This window comes from Athalia rosae, chromosome 2 (genome assembly GCF_917208135.1).
Source record: "Athalia rosae chromosome 2, iyAthRosa1.1, whole genome shotgun sequence".
Lineage (NCBI taxonomy): Eukaryota > Metazoa > Arthropoda > Insecta > Hymenoptera > Athaliidae > Athalia > Athalia rosae.
This window is the reverse complement of record NC_064027.1, coordinates 10613122-10636268: the sequence shown is the minus strand read 5'-3', so window position 1 is coordinate 10636268 and position 23147 is coordinate 10613122. Positions and strand designations below refer to the sequence as shown.

Sequence of the window (23147 nt, the reverse complement as noted above, 5' to 3'; positions counted from 1 at the left end):
CGCCACCCCGCGGTAGCTGCACTCATATATATACCTATATACGGTCAACTAAGCCGGTGCGCAACGCGTCCCGGGACTTCCCATGGCGAAACAAATGGAGCATTAAACGAGATAAACGTACATACGTCTTGAAAATACCCGTACCACGTAACGTCGTCAATTTATTGCGGGGTGTTAGATTTCGTCGATCTCAACTATCGAGTCTCACACATATCGCGCTTTATACGTACCGTAAACGGGGTTCGGTACCCACCGCCGTGGCTCAAAATTAAGCATGGATTAGGATTTAAGTAGCGGCGTTCGTTCCTGGTCCCCCCGGACGTGGAGGATGGGAGGGAATTTTTTTTTTTTTTTTTTTCTAAAATTTTCTTCTTTTTTTTTCTTTCTTTCTCTCTCTCCCATTTTTTATCAACGCGGGTGAGGATTGTCACTTGTGTGTATAAAAAATGCCGTCCTCGATGATGATAAATTAAGAACGCCTACGAAAAATATATTATCCAATTAACGGAACACACTTTATATGTATAAGAATTCCTACACCGCGCCTTCGTGCGATCGTAAATCATCGTTATCTCGCGCATCTTCGATATATTTACTTTACCGATCGCTATTGAAAGATAACTTTTTAGTTTGTGCACTTGTGCGCGCGGATCGCTTTTTCGTACATTTATTTCGTTCGATGTACCAGAAAATTTTTCTTGTTCTTTTCTTTTCAAATTTTGCGTCAAATTTCAATGTGCAATGATTTCAGCGGTTCGATCGATTTTTTACGACTGTATTATAATGTAATTACAGGTGACTCAACCAGAGCTAAAGTTAATTCTGAACGAGGCAGAAGCTGATTTAAAATTCTTATAAGCCGCCAGAGATTCGTCTTATTATACACACGTATATACCATATGCACCTAAAGAATATCCTGCATTATTTATGAAGCGTAGGTTCATACCATCTCTACCTACGTTCACTTCTTCTAATGACACTCGAGATTTCCTTACGTTCAACTTCTCCAAAACGCATTCCAGCAGCTCACCATGGGTGCCATAAATAATGTATGCGTAATACGTATCGAATCATGTACACAGCGAAGATCAGGGCAAATATTGAGATCTTAATATTTCTTTTATTTCTACACTGCCCGAAGAAATTAGCTGATTCCCTATTTTCGCTCCGAGAAACTCTCCTGATTCAACTGATTCTGAATCTGGGAGCCAAATTGATCTATCCATGAAATTGACTAAAGGTATTACTAATTTTTCGCTTTTTGGGGCAGAAAAATGAAGATATCTTGATGGTAAAAATTCGTAGCCTAATTTGACCGACGGATTCGTGTTCCTGGGGTCAAATTACATTGGAAAAGTGTCCTGCAATTGATTTTCAAAATACTTCATTTTTAGCTCAAAAATCGAAAAAATCCTAAGGGGTACCCCTTGGAGTTTTTTCAATTTTGGGGTCAAAAATCGACATTTTTCTAAATTAGGTATTCGTTGCTATTCTTATGTATTTTGATCTCAGAAATCCGAATCTGAAGGCCAAATTGATCTATCTACAGAATTGATCGAGTTATCGCCAATTTATCGATGAAAAAAGTGAAAAATCAAGGATATCTCGAAGGGACAGATTCCTAGCTCAATTTACCCAACGGATTCGTGTTTCTGAGGTCAAATTACGTAAGAAAAGTACTCTACGATCGATTTTAAAAATACTTCATTTTCGGCCCAAAAATTGAGATTTTTCCAAGGGGTACCCCTTGGAATTTTTTCAATTTTGGGGTAAAAAATCAACATTTTTTTAAATTGGGTTTTCTATGCTATTCTTATGTATTTTGATCTCAGGAATCCGAATCTGAAAGCCAAATTGATCTATCACGTTGCAGTGAACAAACAAACGCAATTCAAACCAACCAAAAGTATCTGAAACGTGAAGCTTTAAGCTTCTTTTTCAACCCTCTACTCCAATTTTTCGGGCAGTTATGAGGCTTCAAATATGGACGTTTGTTCGGAGCGAAAACAGGGTGACCCGCTCATTTTCGGAAGTAGTTTATAGATCTTTACATTCTAGTTCCGGCAATCAATTGCAGTGCTCTTAATTTTTTCCAATTTCATCTCTCCAACGTAGTACATATTGATCATCGAACAACGGGGAGTGACGACGTGTTCCGGATTGAATTTCGGTTTTGTTCTACATTATTTACGGCGTTGTAATATAAGAGGTGAAGTTCGCGGGTCAAGCCGAAGAAGAACGTATCGATTATATCTCGTTTATATCGCGCGTCCATTCTGGCGCGTTGAAGTGTCAAACAATTAAAGTTGACTTACGCGGGGCAAAAGTAACGAGTTGTTGCCGGTTGTTATCAGATCCCCGCTTGTCATCTCGGAAGAATTTACCGACGACACGAACCCGACGTTACCGCCGACTCTCCAGTCGCCTGTATATGCGGCGGAAGGCATCGCGCTATCGTTACTTACGCATCTGTTCGCGGCCGGCGATACGGCCGCACGCCGGATTTCCACCATTTTTCAACCCCTCTGCGGTCGAACTCGTCTCAAAAGTCGATCGGAGAAATGGGAGGGAGAAACACAATTGAACGGACGAACGAATGAAACGAATATTCGGAACGGAACAAGCCGAAGGCACGAGACAAAAATATTGGAGAATAAATTAACCGAGGGACGAACAAAACGCCCGTCACGGTTCGATATGTGTGTCGATGATTTCGACGTGATAAAATAATAACTGCGACTTTCTCCTCTCGCACGGGGGAGACGGATATCTGTAGATACCTTGTGACGTTCGATATTTTCGAAAATTAATAGAGAGGAGAACGGATCATCGAATTATTTCGCTCCCACGATATTTGACCAATGAATTACAATACATGTACATTATATAATACAACTGTATCTAAATACACACAATATATACGGTTGAAACTTTTGCAGGCAACATAGACAAATGTTCATATAGCAGCACCTCTGAAACGAGCTCGGTCTTTTTTCTTTTTTTCAATCAAACTTGAAATTATGGGAAAGTTTAAAATAATCATTTGTTTTATTCAACTAACTTTTCAGATAATCTAGCAGAGAAATTGATACCATTGAATGCCAAAAAATTGTATCAGGTACCGAATGCTTCTAGTTGTTGATTGGCTGAAGGGGCAAGGCTTCGTGCCTATCGAGCCCCTCCCATTCTCAACACTTGGAGTGAATAACCCTGTATATTGCCTGGGAAAGTTTCAACCAAGAGAAAATTGGCGAATCTCAAATGAAGAAAAAGGGGAAATTTTCATGAGATGAAAATTGAAAGATTCATAAAAATGTGGACTTACCAGGCATGCAGACGCAGCGAAATGTTCCGGGGTCGTCGAGACAGGATCCATCGTTTTGACAGGGATGAGATTCGCATTCGTTGACGTTCGTTTCACACCTCGGTCCCGTGAATCCCTGCGTACAATTGCAGGCGAACGATCCTGGAGTGTTGACGCATATACCGTCGTGCTCGCACGGAGAACCTGATGAAACAAAATCGAGAAAGGAACATGAAAATTCAATTTCACGATCATTCGTTATACCTACGAATAGAGCAAAGTGAATCTTATCGAGCAAAATAGGGAATTGTTATCCGAAGTTATTTCGCCATAATTTACATTTTTCTTGTTTTACTCGAAAATTGTTACGGAGATCTTACGACGTACCGCGTACAGCTGCTGTATTTTTCTGCACGGCTGCGGTATCGCAATCTTTAAGCACGTTGACACGAGACGCGAGCGGACTCCGCATACCGCGACCGTGTAAACCTGCGCTGTTCATACGTTTTTCCACCCTCATAATTATCCCGGAGTTGAAATACCAAAGTAATACCCAACGAATGCAACGACCTTACAAGAAGGAGCCAGAGGAACGTGGCCGAGTCCGATTTGCGACTGTTGTACACCGCTGGCGGATTACCCGCTCAGGTTTCACGAGATGCTTCGAACGTTTTGAAAACGTGAGAGGAGAAGTTCTTTAAAAAAATTCCAGAAAACTTGAATACTTGCGGCGCAAGCTTTTTGCGGAGTTAATGTACATTCTTATCTAGAGAGGCCGAATCATTCCAAACTCCGCTGATGGGAGGAGTCTCGTTGAGCCTTCGATCTAGCCCAGTCGACGCCCCGAGGACGAATAAAGTCGATTGAAAAATTTAGCATGCACGATGAGCGGAATCGAGCTCCTACCGATCTCGGAGTTTGGGAAAACTCAGCCTGTATAAGTTAAAAGAATTCACGCGTCGGTACATCCGCAGGCACGCGACATACCACCGGCTATACGCCGATCGTGAGACGTCTCACGATTTTTTTCACTTCGTTATAAAATGCCGCTGGTATCTTACGTAAAGTAGCCTATGCTGCCGGTTCGTCGCGACGGAATGTTTTCTACTTCGTAACCGAATATAGTTCCATATAGAAAATCTAAGTAGTGAGAGAAATGGGTGAGAGGAGAATGAGCTGAGGATGCTCATACTGTATCAACCAATTACGGTACTTTAATATGCGCTTATTAGGCATTTTAATATGCGCTTATTAGGTATCTTGGCACGTGAGAAAAACCAGTATTGTAATTCGCACGGCGCTGCGTCGTCGGCGCGGGCGTCGAGCGCAGTGTGGCGTCTAATCCGCGACGCCTGTGTCTATGAGAAATGAGGAGATCGCGATATAGCATGGAAAAAAATTCACAAGTTCTCGTCGTCAACTTTCATCTTATAAAAAATCCACCGCGTTTGACATCAATCGTGACAATTCATGATTTTCGGTCCAATTCCAAAATTACCCAAGTGTATGGGATCCGGAAACAGAAGGGAAACAGAACAAAATGAAAGTGGAAACACAACCCATGTAAAATTTGGACTTACGAGCATCGGGGGGATGAAAAACGTCACGCGTTTCGCGTCGATTCAAAACATACGGGGATGTATATCGTACGTATGGATAGGAATACCGACCGACTATCCTCCGTATCGTTTTAAAATAATGAGTTTTTACCGGAAATTGAATCGCGGTAGGTACGTTGTTTGTACAGAAATATACATCCGTACGAGCGAGCCGTAGGTACGTACGTACAGCGGGGGTCGAGCAAGGCGGTTGAGTCGAGAAGAGGATGCAAGTATGAGTTAGCCAGGAGTTGGGCGAGGGGCACATGGATACGAGTCATTGCACGTGCTGCTGCTGGGAGCTGCTGGTACAGCAGGAGCCGCAAGTTGCCGGCCACACGAACCGTAATTAAACGCTAAATTGTTATTTTAAGTTTAATAACAACTATAATAGCAGCTCGCCCACCGCTCACCGCGCGCTCACCGTTATTATCTAGATTGCATATTTTCTGGTAGATTAAGTTCCGCGGCTCACTGTAAGATCGGGAACGAGTTTCTCGCTTTTATAATTTTCGTATAGATATATACGTTATATATATATGGTCCGTATAGGTACCAAATGTAGGTACCTGAAGATACGAACTACGCGATTATATCGAATCACGTTCTACGTCAGGTGCAACGAGCCAAATAAAAGAGGAAAAAATCATCCTTCTTCGATCCGATCGATTATAATGAAATCCATTAAACTTGTATGGGTAATGAAACGAAATTAATAATTAGACGGAACAGGAATCGTATACTCAAAATTAATGTGCTAAATCGGCGTAATTACACCGTTCGTGTAATTCTAACCGAACTTTTTTTTTCGTATCCTTTTTTCATCGTACCGATATGAGAAGCAGAGTGACACGAAACTTTGGTGAAAATTGATGAAAAATTAGCTTCCATTCACGATTCCCAAGATCGAGTTATTTATTCGTTTTTTTCACCGGATTACCACCCTTCGTGTACGAGGATATTTGCGATGATTTCGATTTTCTGTCTCGTCGGTTATGAATTTAAGGACATCCGTTCGGCAGATTAAAACTAGGAGAATACGAGATGATTATATCTATACGTCCGGAGATTTGGGCACTCGGGGTCCCGATGGGCGTCCAGGCAAAGAAAGCTGGAGGAAAGGAATTCGAGACACTCGCTCGGGAAGTGCGGCCAACCTGCACGCGCAGGTATATAGACAGCCTGCCCTTAAAGTATCGGCTTACTTTTGTCAAGCCCTGTGCACTGTTGCCAACTTTCCGCAATAATGCTGCTTTGTCTGCTTACAGGTAGGGCGGAAAAGGAAAACCAAAAATTTTCTTCCCTCAAAAGAGTGGAAAAAAGAGAAAAGAAAATAAAAATACGAAGATTCATCATTTCGCGGTACTCCAGACTTCTCTATTTGAATTCCTCTTGGTTCGTAACACCGGAGGATTTGACGAATTAGAAAAATATGTGGGACGATGACGAACCCCTGTGCAATTTATACGACACGAAGTATGAGTCCGTGATTAATTCATGCGAGTCACGTGCCACCGATTCCCGGGGTAAAACCGAAATCTTGAATGAGTTGGCCTCGTGAATTAATTAAAACTCGATTCGCCAATCGCGTCTTTCGCACGTTGCATATTCTCGTATTGTCGACAGAATTCCGAATTTTCCTCGCAACGTGTCGTATACCCGCCGTACAAAATTTTGATTTCGTCGAAAAAAAAAATCGAAGAGGTTGGTTTAATCGGCGACCTTGATAATCGGTTCTCAACGTCTTCCCCGCAGCGAAGATTCCTCCGAGGTGTAGAATGCAGCGAGAAATATCTCCATATAACCGCACGATTATAGGTATGTATAGCTATTAGCTGACCAAAGAGGCAAGGGCAAAAGATTTTCGGAAAAGAAGAAGAACAAGAAGCGAACGAAGCATAGGAGTTAAAAGGAAGAGAAGGGTGGTGGTTGTAATTCTGATGTCGATGGTAGTGCGGTTGTTGGAACGGGTCGCCCGAGGCGACGAGGTTCCGCTGCAGCTGCAGCACTTCGAGGGCGATTAAACGCGCGAGAAAGATATCGGAGTAGGCTCGGCACGCGGAGAGGAGAGGAGTTTCGATACAGAATCAACATCAACGGCGTATAGCAGAAATAGAAGCAAAAGCAAGAGCAGAAGCAACGACTCGAGTTGCTATGCCGGTCAACGAGGAATTGTTAAAAAATACCTATCATTAGTACCTACTTCTATCTCGATTCCTATATATGGCGAACGCATTACAGGCCCCATACATTAACCGCTGATGCCCTTGCCACAGGAGTGGAAAGGACGACGCGCGATCTTATAGGGTGACTTTGCGCTCCCAATGGAACGACACTCCTTCGAAAATTCACTCTCGTACCGTATACCTTGGCGCTCCATTTTTTCTCTTTTCTCTTCGTCGACTGTATTACACAGATAACGCGATGCTTTTAAGAATGACCATATGGACGTGTGTGAGTGCGTACCTAGGGTATTTTTTGCAAAGTATACGCTCTCACACATTAAAACATATCCACGTATTACAGATATGTGTGTACATTTTTTCTGAGCCTCCGAGAAATATATATGGCTGCCTTATGAATTTTTTAATTCAAACTAGATTGACTCAACAGCGCCGCGCAGAGAACCGAGCACACTAATTAATTATTATTTATTTTTTTTTTTATAGTAATTTGGCTCCATATCTATCGCCTTAATTAACTACTGTTTCTTTATACAATTTTCTCATCCCCACCGACGACGAACTCCGCAAGGCCTTTCTCTTATTCCACAACTCGGTGCTGCTAGACGAGTTTTTTTTTATTTTTTTTTTATTCCTTTTTCTTTTATTTCCAAATTTTTCTCTCCTCCTTCTCAGATAATATTCCAAAATGAAGCACGCGTGAAATTTCAACGTAGAAAAAAAAAAAAGAGAAGCGTCCGGTGCCACGGTATACATATGTGTAAGAACGTGGCCGTGTAAATTGAGGTATGTACAGCGAAGAAAGTGAAAATAACCGATATGTGTATATTACATTAGAAAAAGATTTTCCGAGATTATATCCGAGAGGATGTTATATATCAAAGTACATAGCGTATGTATATACCACGTACAATACTTGACAACGCTGTGAGTATTAATCACGCAACTATTTGTAGAAAAAAAAATGTTTCCACGATGTGTCAAGCGCGGTGCAGCGTCGAGCGCATATATCGTTGTACAAATCGTATGTGTTACAACAACGAATGAGGAATGAATAATCTTTCGAATTAGCATATATCGACGGGGGCGGGGTCGCGGCGTGACAAATACATCCGACAATTATACATTGAATATACAGTCAGTTGGCTGTTTTTTTCATCGGAGAGGGATCCGAAAAAGCCGCGACACAACTATTGCCTATCGAATACGTATACGCGACGTGATACGGGAGGCCTGTAATCAACGGTGCTTAAACTCGCGTTATCGAAGTCGGAAATCTGCGCGCTTGCAATCCGATACATAGGTATGTACGTACGTATAATACACGGCGGTGAACGCGACGTCCGATCTCTAATAATATCACTCGAAGAATCAAACGCACAAATAATCGTTAAATATTCCATCGACAATTTTCTCCCCTAGCATCCCGGCCGGCGTCCTAAGATCGCCGCAGTTTATCACCGCGCAGCGATTGCCCACCTCAATTATTTATGTCCAGTTGTAATTTTCTCTGATTTGTTGTCCGTTACCCTACGGGCCTTTCGGACTCGTCGCAACGACACGAATTACAACTAAGAATATAAACCCTCCAGCGTTTAACCGTCGTGTGTAGGTATGTATATATGTATAATGTCCCGTATGTACGTACGTACGTCCCGCCATGTACTTTTTATGTATACATACATACGCAAGAGTAATGTACTAATAATTATACATCTCTTCGGTAACTTCGGATTAAAGAAAAAAATGAATAAATAATTTAATAAAAAAGAAAAGCCTCCTAAAGTCGTTGGAGCAATTTTGTAGTAGAGATATGCGAAAAAATTTCTCTTCCTTTTTCGCTTCAATTTCTCTCTACTTGCGGATATTAAAATACACGGCGAGTGAGAGGTGAACGATGACAAGTAAAAAATGGATAACGATAACAACAATGATAATGAAAAAAACGAGAGTGGGCGGGTCCTCGAATTCGAGGGCGAATAAATCTCTTCAATTTGGTCAGTAACAAATGGAACGAATAAAACGAGCTTTCGTGCAGGAGCAGGAGCAGCAGCGGCGTTGTATATTAACGCCTCTGGGGACTTTAGGGGGCTTAATGTTCTCCGTTTGAAACGGAGACAGTTCATTAATATATACCTATACCCTGTGGGATGTACACGACGAAACCGCGCGCATGATTTCACGATCCAGCTCGCTTCGTATCAAAAATAGTTTCGAACCAGATGGAAGGGATCGGCCAAAAGTTCATACCCAGTTTCGTAATTACGATCGCTCAACTTAATCGAGTTAACGCTTACGTTGATGGGATTTTTTTTTTATCTCTCTTGTTCGGATTATTTTTCATCTTATTAAATTATTCGATTTCCTTTTTTTTTTTTTTTTGTTTTCTTTTCTTTTTCATTGTTCCGTTTCTCAGCCACGTCAGATTTTATCACGCCGACTGTCAACCACGAGTATCCGACTGTGATTAAAAATTTCAAGTCACAACAAGGGAGAATTATTTGCATCGCTCAATTTTCATCATCCAATTACCTACATATATCCACATGATCGATCGATCGACATTGATTCAGAGAATAAACAAACTTCGACGAAAATTCGATGGTGATAATTGATTTAACATTCTTCACCGGCGCGGGGGCGAGGGGAAGGATCGATTTGGATAACAGGTGGGTGCACATACACACACGTTCGTATAAAGTACAATATGTATAAGATGGTTATAGAAGAGAATGGTAATTAATGCGCTGGACAGACGGTAGTCAGGGGTTAATATTAATTAAGAAAGAGCAGACCGTCGACGATGGGACGCAGCATGAGGTCCACACCTATATCAGCTTCCTGCACAAGCTTTATGCACCTCCCATCTCATATATACAACCGAACGAAAGATTATCTCGCACTGCAGGATAATTTGATCATTCTCAGATAAATCGAATGAGCTTTAACCGTAACCTCGCTATACACGGTTAACAAGTATAACTGGAACTCGATGACCTCATAAGAAGGTTGAGACGGACCTCGACGAGTCGATGTAGGAAAAATATAACGCCTCAAATTGGCGAGAAAACGCAATGAAAGAAATGGGCGAAAAACATATATTCAAAACTAATTGCGATCGGTGTAAGACAAACGAAAAAAGACAACCATAAAAAATATACATATGCTCGTAAAGTAGCATAGAAAACCGGAGAGATGTCATATGGCCTGTGTCATTAGGTGTAATTACAGCTTAGTCAGTCGAGGTTGGTGGTGCATAAGGTGGCTATACGTATCTGTTGTAAGAATCTTGTTTCTTCGGGTGTCGCTCGAGGGGATGAATGAAATTCCCCGAGACCTATAATCGCGTTCTATTATCGCGAGTTGCAAATCTCGAATTGATGATGTCCTTGCACGTTTATTAAACGTTGCGAGTCGCAGTTATTCAAAACAGTTACATAGATATACACACCGCATGACAATAATTCAGCGCGATTACACGTTGGATAGTCAAACCCCTTTTTTCCTTCCTTTTTCTTCGACTTTTTTCTTTCTCATATTCTGACGCGGTTCCCGTACATCCCGCAGGCTTCGTATTATTCATAATAATGCTGATAATAATTATAACGATAATGCAACGACAACAACGCTCTAGTAATAAGCCATAGGATGTTACAGCTTCGGACCGTGTCCACTACTATACACATGAGGCGTATGACTATTTTATACAGGGACCATATTCCATTGCACGGGGATGATGAACTTCTACGGTACATAAAACTCTATGAGATTCGGCTGTTTGCTATGGCGCCAGGAATTAGATAGCGCTGCAGTTTTGTATTTGATGTGTATGTACAGTGTGCATGGGTATAGGTGGCACCATAACGCTAGGGTTTTGAATTAATCGATTAGTCTCGGTGTTGTCGGTCCAGCGGTCAATGGTCAGCCTATATTAATCCCCTTTTGAAGTATTCGAATCCCCGTAAGAAAGCGGTGAGTTGAAAGGCAGGCGAGACGACGACAAAAAAAAAAAGTTGAAATTAAAAACAAAGAAAAAAGAAAATAGAATAAAAGAGAGAGGTAGAAAAACTCATTTTTAAATTATATCTAACCCGCAGCAATGTACCCTCTATCGACATTGTTCGATTAAGGCCATGCCATTAGTCCTTCTAGATCGACGAGGAATATATCAAATTATACGTATTGTAACACCGACAATGCCGAAAAGTGTACATAAATTTCTAATTCGTGAAGCGCCGAACATCGATACCATTTTCGATTCGCCGTTATACATCTTCGAAGATTTTACAATAAGTGGCGGAGCAAAAAAGAGAAGGAAAGGAGGAGAAAAAACTGTAATGAAATTTTATACCGACGCGAGTTCAGTTTTAGCCTCTACGTACGTACGTACGTGAAATAACGTCGGCGTCGTGATTAAAAAAATGATAAATCGGACGTACAGCTATACGTAATGTTGGATATACTTATACGGTTAAGAGAATACCGTCCGATTGAATCGGCTCAGCTTTACTAATTTATTATTTCATCACACAAAGGTAATCCACGTGATGTATAGCGTCGCTACTACTTTTTAAATAATGCTAATTGAATCCCGAACACGATCGAGGCTTATTAGAGACAACCGCATGCGGTTTCAAATAACGAGGACTCGCGGTATAGTTAGGTGAGCAATAACGTCTACACAACTTGTATACCGTATGGTGATACACACACGATCATTAATAACATACCAATGAATATAAACTATTTTTACGTTCACACGTCCCACGAGCGAACAAAATATATATACATGTAGTATAAAGGAATATTACACCGTATTACCTGCGGATTATCAACCGTTAATGACACTTGTCTTCTTTTTTTTTTTTCTGCATCATTATTTTATATCGTCTAAAAAAACTACGCGTGTATAATATTTTCTTTTTCCTTCTTTCTTTTTTTTTTTTTTTTCTTTTTTATCGAAGAATATAATTTTAATAATAATTAATTTATCGCGCGTTACAGTCAAGAAGTTTCGAGACTAGTAGCGTAATGACCCTGTGTCGTTTAATTCATCGGATTCGTGCGAACGTAACGTCGCTGCAACGTGTGGGATCTGGTACGATAATTTGGTAGTACCGTTCTCGGGTATGATTGCGACGACGGAGACGACCCGACCGATTTCGATGGTTCTGAGGCTCGCACAACTCGACCGATTCCGCTGTACCCACTTCCGCCTGTATATAATGTATTGTATCTACGTACTTCAGAAATTATATCGTGTAGGTACGGGTACGACGTTCGTGCATCTACGTCGGTTGTAAAATACCCGGTAATTCACACAATCAGCTGCACTCACCGCGAGTGTTGATAAAATGAATTATTATGAGCTGATGGGTTCCCGGCTGGAGCACGTATTACGTTTTCCCCGTTACATTAAATCGTCGTTACCTCATGTACCGCACTCGCGTTTCTGCACCGTTGAATAGCCGTTGCGAATTTTCGTATGACATCCGTGCGCCGAAAAAATCCACTACCTGAGAATCTTTTTTTTTTTTTTTGACTTATATCGTATTTCTTAATCAAAATTCACGTATAAGATTGCCGTCACAATTGTACGTCGCAAAAAAAAAAAAATAATGAACTAATAATCGGAGCGAAACTCGCGGTTTTTCGAACGAACGAACGTTTTTCATCATCCGCAGGAATTGCAATCTTGTTTCTGAGTTTCCGAGGATGAGATTTTTCTTGATTTTCCCTGTAGCGATTTCTAATTTGTTGTATAAAAGTCTCGACGAATCGAGACGAGTTAAAGATATCGAAGATCGATAAGATGAAAAGAGAGAATATGTAAATACGGAGCAAGATGAGGAGAACAAACGCTTACCTTGTTCGCACTCGTCGATGTCCTCGGAACAATCCAATCCTTTGTATCCGCTGGCGCACGAGCATGTGTAAGATCCGTTGATGGGACTCGTGTCGCATATCGCTCCCTGGTGACAAGGATTCGACGTGCACGCGTCGTCCAGGTGACACAATAATCCTGAAAAGCGAAAGAAAGAGAAAAATGAAAAAAGGTGCGAGCGAACGTCGGCAGCAGAGATTTTCCGCAGGGTGTGTCAAAGCTTTCGGAATCTGCGTTGTTTCATTGGATTTCATCCGTTCCTTCCGATACGAATGAATGATTTTCTCGTATTTCTTCATGATTATTGTTTTTTTTTTTTTTCTTTTTTTCACAGATACCACGGGCAGTCCGCGGTACGAGTTCGATCCGTTATTCGGAGCACCTGCAGCCTCCGCGCGCGCGTTATAATTCTAGGACAAAAGTGTCGATATCGCCAAATACGGGAGTGGCTTCCGAGTATAGGCATCATTAGTTCCCTGACAAGATTGAACAATTCTCTCACGTAAAACGCATTCCGCTGCAGCGCTACGCGATACGACGACGTTGCGCGCCCGCGCGCTCGCGTTGACAAATACAAATTCCCTATTCGGTCGTAATTATATTATATACAACTAAAACGTTAATTTTTTACGACCGCCGTACCGACTGTTAGACAGACGTTTATTCAATAACCCCCACCGATTCGGTGAACCGCGTATCGTAATCTACTGCAATTACAGGAGTTGCGTTACAATCGAGTGTCTTTTTCCTTTTATTTTGCGCAAATTGAATCTTCCCCACGAATTTCTAATTGACACACGCCGTTGTACAGGTGTATGAATATGCGTTTGTAATTTTATGTAATACAACGGTTATAATTATCATGTGAAATTCAAGTCCGCAGGGGTCTCGAAGACTCCTTACATACTGCACACGTTCCGTTTTCTTTCCTGGGTATTGTCTGATCGCTATTGTTTGTTTATTCATTTACCGTAGTATATTTTTTTTCTTACCTGCCGTCAAGCGCCAGATTTGCGCTATATGGGTGAGTGAAACCAATCGTCCGTCAATGAACGTGGCGCTATAGGCAAAGTGCCGCCTGACGGCAGGCAATCGGACATGCTGCGACGTAAAAGCTGGGATACGCGGTATGTGCGATCATTCAATTAGTTTATGCTAATGTTCGAATAGGTAGAGTTCTGTTGGCGAGTAACAGCGCGCATGCATCGGTTTCATGCAGGCTAAAGAATATCGACCGATGGTCGAACGAAGCGTTACAAAGATCAGCCGATGGACCGGTATGGCCGTAGGTAGTAAAGAATTAATTAAACCCCGCAGCTCTATATGGTTCGCCGACGGTGCAGAGGTTACGTTATATGGCACGTAATGACAACGATCGGAAAGCATTGTTAATTCAATTGAGAATGCGAAAAATCGAAAAACAATATGATGCACCGAATGAAAAAGACACGAATGATCATCGCGGTATAATTGATTAATTATTCTTCCGAGGAAAGATTTACCAAGATACCAGAGCGATTCGCGCGAGATATATTCGTGTGGATGTTATCGAGATAAAAGCGAATTACATAACTCAAATAAATCACGAGATAAGAAACTGGGGAAGAAATAAAAAGTGACTGATTCTATAGTCCACGAACATTCTCTCTAATTATAATCTGTAACGTTGTGCGTTACACGTACGTTTTTAATTCACGCGAGCTGAAATGTATGTACAGGTGTGTACGAGTATCTCACTTTCACGTGAACCATGAGAACTCAAAATGGAAGAATAAAAAAAAAGATCACGAACGATGAGAACCAGATCCGAACGTGCCAGATGAAACTTTTGCATCTTTTCGTTTTTAATCGTCCTCCGAGATCAGCTGCGATATTCGTTGTCCTTAGGTGAAAATAATTATTTCAAGATAATCGCGTGGATGATAACTTACCGGTTTTTCCGTAGGTGCATTGACAGTAAAAGCTTCCCACACGGTCTATGCAGGTTGCACCGTTGAAACATGCGGCGCCAGCGCAATCGTCGATGTTGATGCTGCAGTCGGTTCCGGTCCAGCCGTTAACGCAAATGCAGGAATAACTTCCCGGCGAATTTGTGCAGGTCGCTCCGTTGTGACAGACGGACGGTCTCAACGAACATTCGTCCACGTCGATTTCGCACTGAGTCCCCGTAAAAGTTGGCGGACACTGACAGGAATATTCGTTCACCCGATCGATGCACGTCGCTCCGTTCTGACAAAGGTTACCTGGACAGTCGTCGATGTTCTCCTCGCATTTCTCACCGCGAAATCCTGGAACAATAAATTTGAAAAATGATTATCAAGTATGCGAAAAGGATCCATGGTAATTTCGAATAACTTTTTCACAGGTATGGATATATTTTTGCGACAAAGAAGCCGAAGATTATTTCGTTATTATAAACGAGGCAAAAACCTGAGCTGACCTTTCCCGAATTTAATCCTCGTTATAAACTATTCACGCTTATAATATACATAAATATTATTCCGACAGGTTTTATTTAGACACAGGTATAGTGTATTATATATATTCCAGTGATCGATGTATTACAAATATATGGGAACTCTAAAACTCTGGAGATAAGCGTATCTGTATTATAATAGCTGATCACGAGACGACCGTCGATAACTCTCGGGAGGAATTTCATGCACGTCAAACAGTTGCGAAGCGATCGAAAAAAAAATTTTTCGGTCGACCGAAATCGTCGGCTGGTAAACGTATAGAAGAAGGAAGTAATGGAGAGGAGACCTGGTCGATCGTAAGACGAGGCGGGGAGGAGAGTCGGGGGGTATAAAATGAGGAGAACATTTGACCGTGACATCCGTGATAATCGGCGTATCTTTTCAAAGTTAATTCAAATATTTAGATAGCGGGTAAATGGATTCGCGACGCTCCTCTCCGTGACCTTGGCTATGCAAGTCTTTCAGCCGCGGCGAGATTGCGCAATAATCTTCTAAGGCGAGGCCAATATTACACGATCGACTCGATCCCTTCGCGCGAAAGGGTCAACGACTCGTCGACTTCTATTCCTACGTTTCTCGGATCGTTTCCTTCTATTTTTCGTTCATCTTTCCTCGTTGTTCCATCTTTTTTTTCCCTTATCATCAGTTTCTCTCACAAAGTCAATCTCCGGTGCAGGAATTTCTTGTTCAAAACGTTACGCACGATCATCCCCGTTCTTCGCTGTCCTCCCGCGGTAGTCAGGAAAAGCTGTTGCTCGACAATGATGATAAAAATTTTCCGCTTCCGCCCTTGGCGAGGAAATCGTGCGAGTTCCCATTTCTCCAAAATTTTTCAATCGATCGATTCGATGCAGCTTCGACGTTGTTGAAAAAAAAAAAAAAAACAAAGTTACATTCGTTACACCTACGGTACAACGAAGACAACGAGTCGAAACGAATTAATCGTATAACGCGAGACGTGAATCGAGCCTGGATAACGAAAAATAACTGGCAAAGTTCATTGATGAGAATGAAACATCATATATATACCTCCGTGTACAATTAAGGAGGGCCGCCGGGGTAAAATTTATCACCGGGAGAAGTAAATGAGGAGAGGAAACGAGTCGACCGCAAAGACGCCGTTGATAGCGGGCGCGGGTGTACGTTTGGCGCGATATCTATGGGCGCGTGGATCTCGCGTTATGGTGCGTATCGCTGCGTGCTCGCGTTACGCTGCACTGCTGCTGGACGACATCAATCGGTCGAGGTGATAGCCACGTGGGAACTGTTCGCCACCACATCCGTATTAGGCCCGGATTCTCACAATCGGACGTCTGGTGATAATGAGCCGCCCAGCAGCTACATAATTACTGTCGTACTTTCACACTTTTTCTATTCAATAGACGCTGCACGTACGCGTGAACATACGGACGAATACGACGCACGGTATACGCCTATCGGATCCCGTCTCGTGCGACAACGAACCCTCGCGCGATATCGTCGGTGCAAACTAATCGGAGCTAACGATACTGCAACGGTGGAAATTCAATCGTGGAAAATTGTCGAAGAAAATTTACAGATGTCCTCTGTTCTAATCGTTGATGTTCTCCCCTCAATTGTTAGGGTCTCCGCATTGTATCGGTTTTCAATTACTTCCTCTCGGGGATGATCGCGTCATATCGAACTCGAGACTCTCTTTTTTATCCTTCTATATCCTGTGTCGTAACATCGCCCTGAAATCTGTTGGGTGTACGACTATAGATATTGTTTCCTCGAGTCCCACCCATGGCTAACGTGAAATTGTTTTTAAAAAATTTCTCTTCCCTTTTGTTTTTTTCGTCGTAACAGCAATCCCGGTGACGCGAGTAACCCGATAGCGAAGCCTCGCCCGATCGTAGGGCCGAATCTCGGCTGGGACAGCCACCACCTGCGTCGCAGGATAACACGAAGGAAGTCGATTATTTTTTATACATAATCACGCCGTGTCACGTACGACTACATAAACAACTCCTTACATATTTACGTTACATAATCGCGCCTTTAGCTATTTCGACACCGTGGAATAATGATTTGTTTTTTCCTTCGTTCAAAATAAAAAAAAAAAAAAAAAATTGAAATCGATCCTTTGATTTGAAAAATAATTATTTGTGTATCTGCTTTTGATTCTCTTTTCAATAACACTTCTGCACGGTAATATTATAAATCTCGATGCATCTCATCGCTCGAGGAGGTATATCCGCTGTTTAGATCCGAGTCACGGGTTGTAACGATATGCGACAACATATTCGTTAGGGTTTCGCTACATGTTTCAGGGAAACGGCGTACATACGTATATAACACGTACGAGCATATAATATAATATGTACACTGTAGTTCCGCACGCACAGGTATACGGTACATAGGTACACGGAAAACATACCTGTGCGCGGAACGACTACGTGACATGAGGCGTTGTACCGAATCGAGCATAAATTCAAGGAGAGCATTAAATGGCAACTTTATCAGTGCGTAGTACGAGTGTGCCGTACATCGTGCGGGGGTTACAACGTACCTGTATCGCCCGGAACGCTTGACATCCGACTAGATTTTAAGGAAAAAAAGAAAATTCGAACAAGAAACTATTCATCGTCGAACGATACCCGGATTTCCTACAGGATTCCCAGTCGACGAACGACTTTATGTAACTTCTTCCCTCTCTTCTTCGAAGTCTGTTCGAGTTTACGCGTACGTACGATCGTAAAACTGATCAAAAAATTGTTGAAAACTAAATGAGATAAGAGAATGAAAACGAAACAGACGATTGTTTGGGGGCGATGAGGTAACGTGGTCGGGACGGAGGACTACTGAGTCCTTGGCGGGTCGTTTGACGTTTTTCGTTATTATACAAGCGCGGTGCAATAACGAGCGATACACTTTTACCTATATGTATACGTGGAGTGTAGACGTGTCATCGTATGTGTGGCGCAAATGGGACAGACGCGCGGTGCACAAACGGCACGTTGCAGAGCGCGGAAAGGGTTCGGTTCGGTTCACCAATGACAATTACATGGGCCACCGTTGATTCATACACACGGCTCGGAATAACGTACACCCACATCGCCCCTCGTCTCTCTTTCATTCCTCATCGTTTGTCGATCCGATCGGAGTTTCGCTCACTCGTACGACGGTCGTTCGCCCACGCGTCGGATTCTCGAATGCAACGATCTCCTTTCGAGCTTTCGGTGTAGGTGTCGTACACGCACGTACGTTCCAGCTAGCTGTTTATAAAAAACCATAATGCAGCCGAGTCCGTGTTGGTTGGTTGGCCGGTCAAGGAGGGCAGTTTCGTTCTGGGAAGCGGTCAGCTTATGGAAATAAACCCGCATGTTATTAGCGAAGGGGGACCCTCGAACCCCCCTGTTCGTGTTCGCTTTTTTTCTTTTTCATCATTTTTTCATCCAGGTCTGCCTCACCCCTGAAAATATCGGTGGCGGGGATCGAAATAGGGAGGTGTCCCGAGTGTGCCGAATAAATCAACCGGCTATCCGTATCACCGGTGTGCTAGGGTGGTAATTTTTCTGCTTCTGTCACCCCTTTTTCACACTACAGAGAATCGTCTGCATGAAAAAAAAAACATGTCATTTCTCTCGTTCTCGAGTTTGTTTTTTTTTTTTTCTTGCCTCGGTACCGACTTCTGACCGAATTCCTCGATACGTAGGATAAGTTTAGGGCGTGTGCAGACGACAGTCGCGTACCTAAGTACGCCCCTGAAAATTTAAAGTATGCAGAGTAGACATAGGAATCCAGGCGGTGGTGGTGTGGTAAACAGCTGCTTGATAAATTTCGATACTCAACGTGATATGTTCGGAGTATAACGTAGGGTTTCCTTACTACAGGATGCGCTGCGGTAGCTATTTTCTTCCTCTACTTCTCTCTCTTTTTTTTTCTATGTTTTTTCTTCCATTCAACTCTACGTTAGATAACGAGAAGGAAAAAAAAAAAACGGAAAAACAGAAAAAACGTGCAACGGAGGTTCGAATTCCGTTTGTGAAACGGAGGGGTGACACGAATGCGGGAATTTCATCCACGCTAGCGACGAAATCAAATTTCGCCGATCGCGAGAAACGCGCCTGAAATCCGATGTAAAGAATTTCGTGAACGAGCCAAAAATTAAGCGACTGTGAGATAAACGATTTCATCCACCCGCACGCGTTGCAACGAAGTTGTTGAATGGCGCGGAGATCGGAACGCGGTTATTTCCGTTAGTATGTGTATCGCATACGTACGTCGTGTCACGTACATACACGTTAGAATTTAGTAGCTATTTAACGAGTAGTGTTCCAGATACACGTAGCACACGACTGGAAGGTCTGTCTAAATATTCGAACGAGGAGAACGTGCCCGTTTACCGTAGTGCAGGGGGACGCGGTTCACCCTTTCCCGGTATTCTTGCTGACAATGAGAGGAGAGAAAATGAGAACGTGGATAGAAAAAAAAACCAGAGAAACAGATGACGAGAGGAAGAGTGAGATGGAAGCGAAGAAACCATTTGCAATGTTCATCAAGCGTTGGTTGTTCCGCGCGAGTCGGAGGATCTTACGAAGAACCGCAGGGTGTTCAAAAAGTATGGCATTTTTCCGGCGAGTGGAGGGACCTGCGTCGTTTGCCAACCCCGTGTTCCGGATCATCCGAATCGATCGAATGAGAATCAGGAAATGCGACCGACCGAGTGATACGAAGAGATTCGCACGTTCAAAGTATACCGCGTTTGTGTGAAAATGCATCGATACGTCGTTCGACATGTGATCCATTTGCAACGGTTGTCTATTTTACTGGAGATCGTTGTTTGGCGAACGATTAGTTTTCCGGCCATGTCGGGTGTACGCTAATGGAACGGTGGGGTATCTCCGTCAATGTGTATGTACACGACCGTCCTTCTCTCCGGCATGAAATGCGCACCCTCGTTCTACGGGGTATCTTGCTTCAAGAGAGCTTACTCGGCTGTATAGGCTATTTGAGTATAGTGCGAGTCCGGTGAGTATAGTTAGTCCGGCGACGGTATACGGCGTTTGTTTCCATTTCTCTCGACGTTGTGGCGTGCGGCGCATTCCCTCTCCGTCGAAGAGGTGTGGCAACGTCGCGAGAGCGGGTGTGCGTCCCAGAGTGGGATGGTGGGGACTGTGGGAAAATTCTCATGCCGCCGACTACGCTACCCAGTGACTCTCAATTCGTATACTGGCCCAAAAGTGCCCCTCGATTTTACCGCTGGGATCGCGAGGCCCTGAAACGCACGGAGCTGAAAATCCGGGCGCTTTGTTTCTTCGTTCTCGAATCGAAAACTTCCAGATTCCACCCGAAGTACATCCATTTTATTCGGGAAAATCGTTCGGAGAGATGAAACCCACTGGGAAACCGACCTCGTCCCAATCCTTGACGCAGCAAAGTTTTTGGGTCCGTCCAACGGTGTGCGGAGAACTCGACGTCTCCGAACCACCAAAAAGCAGCGGGGTCTTGCTTCTTATTGCCGCATTTCGGTGGGCGGTAGCGGCGTACGGACCCTTTCGTAGGATACGTGACCAAAAATTATTAATATCCTTGTACGACACGTCGACGAAGACGTAACAATTACAATTAACCGGAAGAAATTAGTGAAGACCCCCGATCGTCGTGCGTGGTAGAATCGCACTGCAAATGGGTCACGAAGTTAGACGACGAGAGAGACGGCGAACTCTTCGCTATATCTCCTCGATCGTCGGTAATTATCGAGGTGTGATTATCGGCTCGAATGAACCGGAAACTATACGGAGATAAAGCAAAGGTATCTCAGATGTTAACTTTCGACAGGCTTCGGAAGAATGGATTGACGTATAGGAGGATCGAATTTCGGACAGGTTTTATCCCTCGTGAAAGAGAAGGTTGTGCCACGCCGTCGAAGAAGAATGTATTAAAAATTGAAATAAAAATCAATGATTTTCATAGGACATTCGACGGTGAAGAGAGCAATGTATATCGCTCTTGGTATATACGTGGCTAAATCCTGCCGGTAATATCGTGGGTTAGATTTTATGAGATGAAAGTTACCACCGTAGTTGAGATGAAAGATAGGAATAATGATGGAAAAAAAAAAGAATGTTACTTATCGCTCTGTCATTGACGGTTTTGTAGGTTCTATCCCTTTATATATTAACCCATTTCTGGATTATCGCCACGATCATACGAAGTCCGTGACGCGCTGCAACAACCACCGCACCTATACGATTATCGTACGACTCCTCGCGTATAAATATATATAAAAAACTAACGTGGGCGTCTTCCTATATATTAAAAAAGTATTCCCTCCCGCAAGTACGCCCCCTTTTTTCTCTCCTACGAGTCTTATTACGTACATTACGAACGTACCGGAGTGGGCCCCTCGAAAATTATCGTGTTCTTTATTTTGAGATGCACGTGAGACGATCGTACGTGGAAGGGAATGTCACCCTCGCTTTATCGGCGCCGGGTATCGAATGAAAAGAATCCGAACGGATGATTCCGAGCGGTGGAAGGCGTCGATGGTCTCCCCGAGATACTTCTCCTCGGCAGACGAACGTTCGAAACGCTTGAATAAGATCGTCGTCGTCCCCTTTCTTCGCCTCCCTCTTCGCCGCGCTCAACCATTATATTATTATACATCAAACATGCCAAAGACGGTTTTCGGTTCGCTCGAACCATTCACGCGCCGCCTCGCGAGAGCAATGCTCAAAAGGTAAACACAAAACACGACCTACTTCTGCACTTCTGTTCTCCGATTTTTATTTTTTTTTCTCCATCTTTTTACCCCGACGGACCGTTCACCGGTTTCGCCGCTACTCCGCGTAACGATGCTCGATGATATTCGACGTTTCGAATGTCCTGCCAATACCGCGTCTCGATCACTTCGGGGACTCGACGTGTACCCGAGCTCGAAGATTACGATACCAGCGAGACCCTCACCTGAGAGTCACCCCGCGTTCCGAGACGTTATAAAGAACAGGAACGATACGTATCTCTTCTTTTTAAATTCCGAAGATTAGTCCCCGAGGAGTGGAAGGATGAATAAGAGACGCTGACGACTTAATTCGGCGGAGTGCTGCCTCGGACGTACACATAGGTGTGTATAAAAGTTTGTTGGTTTGCCTACACCGGCGGACAACGAGCGTTCGAACTCTGGTCCCAATTAACGAGGATTCCTCGAGTTAGTTGGGCCCTGAAGCGTTTTCGTTGCCGGTTATAACGTGTATAGGTGGTTGGTACGTACGGCGGGTATGCGCGTCGCTCGGTCCACGTCCAATTGCGCGAACGCGCTTCGGCAAACATCGAGCTCCATTGATTGTCATTGAGCAATGGAAGCCGCATGACGAGCTCATTGTTCGAATACCAGGATCCCGACGGCGTATCTAATAGCGCATTGTCGACTACGCCCTGCAGGTCCACATGTAACGTAGTTTAAATCCGAAAGGAGAAAGATCTATAAGGACGTTACAGCGACAATAGAGTCAAATAACGTTGGAGTAAGAAAGAAATAGGTACGGGACAAGACTCCGTCTATCGAGCGGCATACCTGCGGCTCACGTTGACTGGAAGAACGTGAGCCCCGCCATTCGAGGGTCGGGCAGAAGCAACGGAAAACACTTGTCGATGTATTCCTATCGATAGGTAAAGACAATGGCACCTGTTGCAAGACTGGGTAACGTCACGTACAAGTATGCGTACGTCTCGCGCGT

The 23147-nt window shown here is 43.3% G+C and overlaps 1 protein-coding gene across 3 annotated transcripts in view; it reads right to left on the bottom strand.

The window, feature by feature from the left end:
* The window catches only part of LOC105684218 (neurogenic locus Notch protein), a 166468-nt gene that overhangs the window by 42448 nt on the left and 100873 nt on the right, over positions 1–23147 (bottom strand). For all 3 annotated transcript variants that reach the window (XM_048650944.1, XM_012397407.3, XM_048650945.1), the window contains 3 exons: positions 14902–15258; positions 12953–13108; positions 3327–3509 (listed from right to left, as the gene is read on the bottom strand). In XM_048650944.1, the coding sequence (XP_048506901.1) occupies positions 3327–3509; positions 12953–13108; positions 14902–15258 (696 nt within the window). The remainder of the gene's footprint in view (positions 1–3326; positions 3510–12952; positions 13109–14901; positions 15259–23147) is intronic.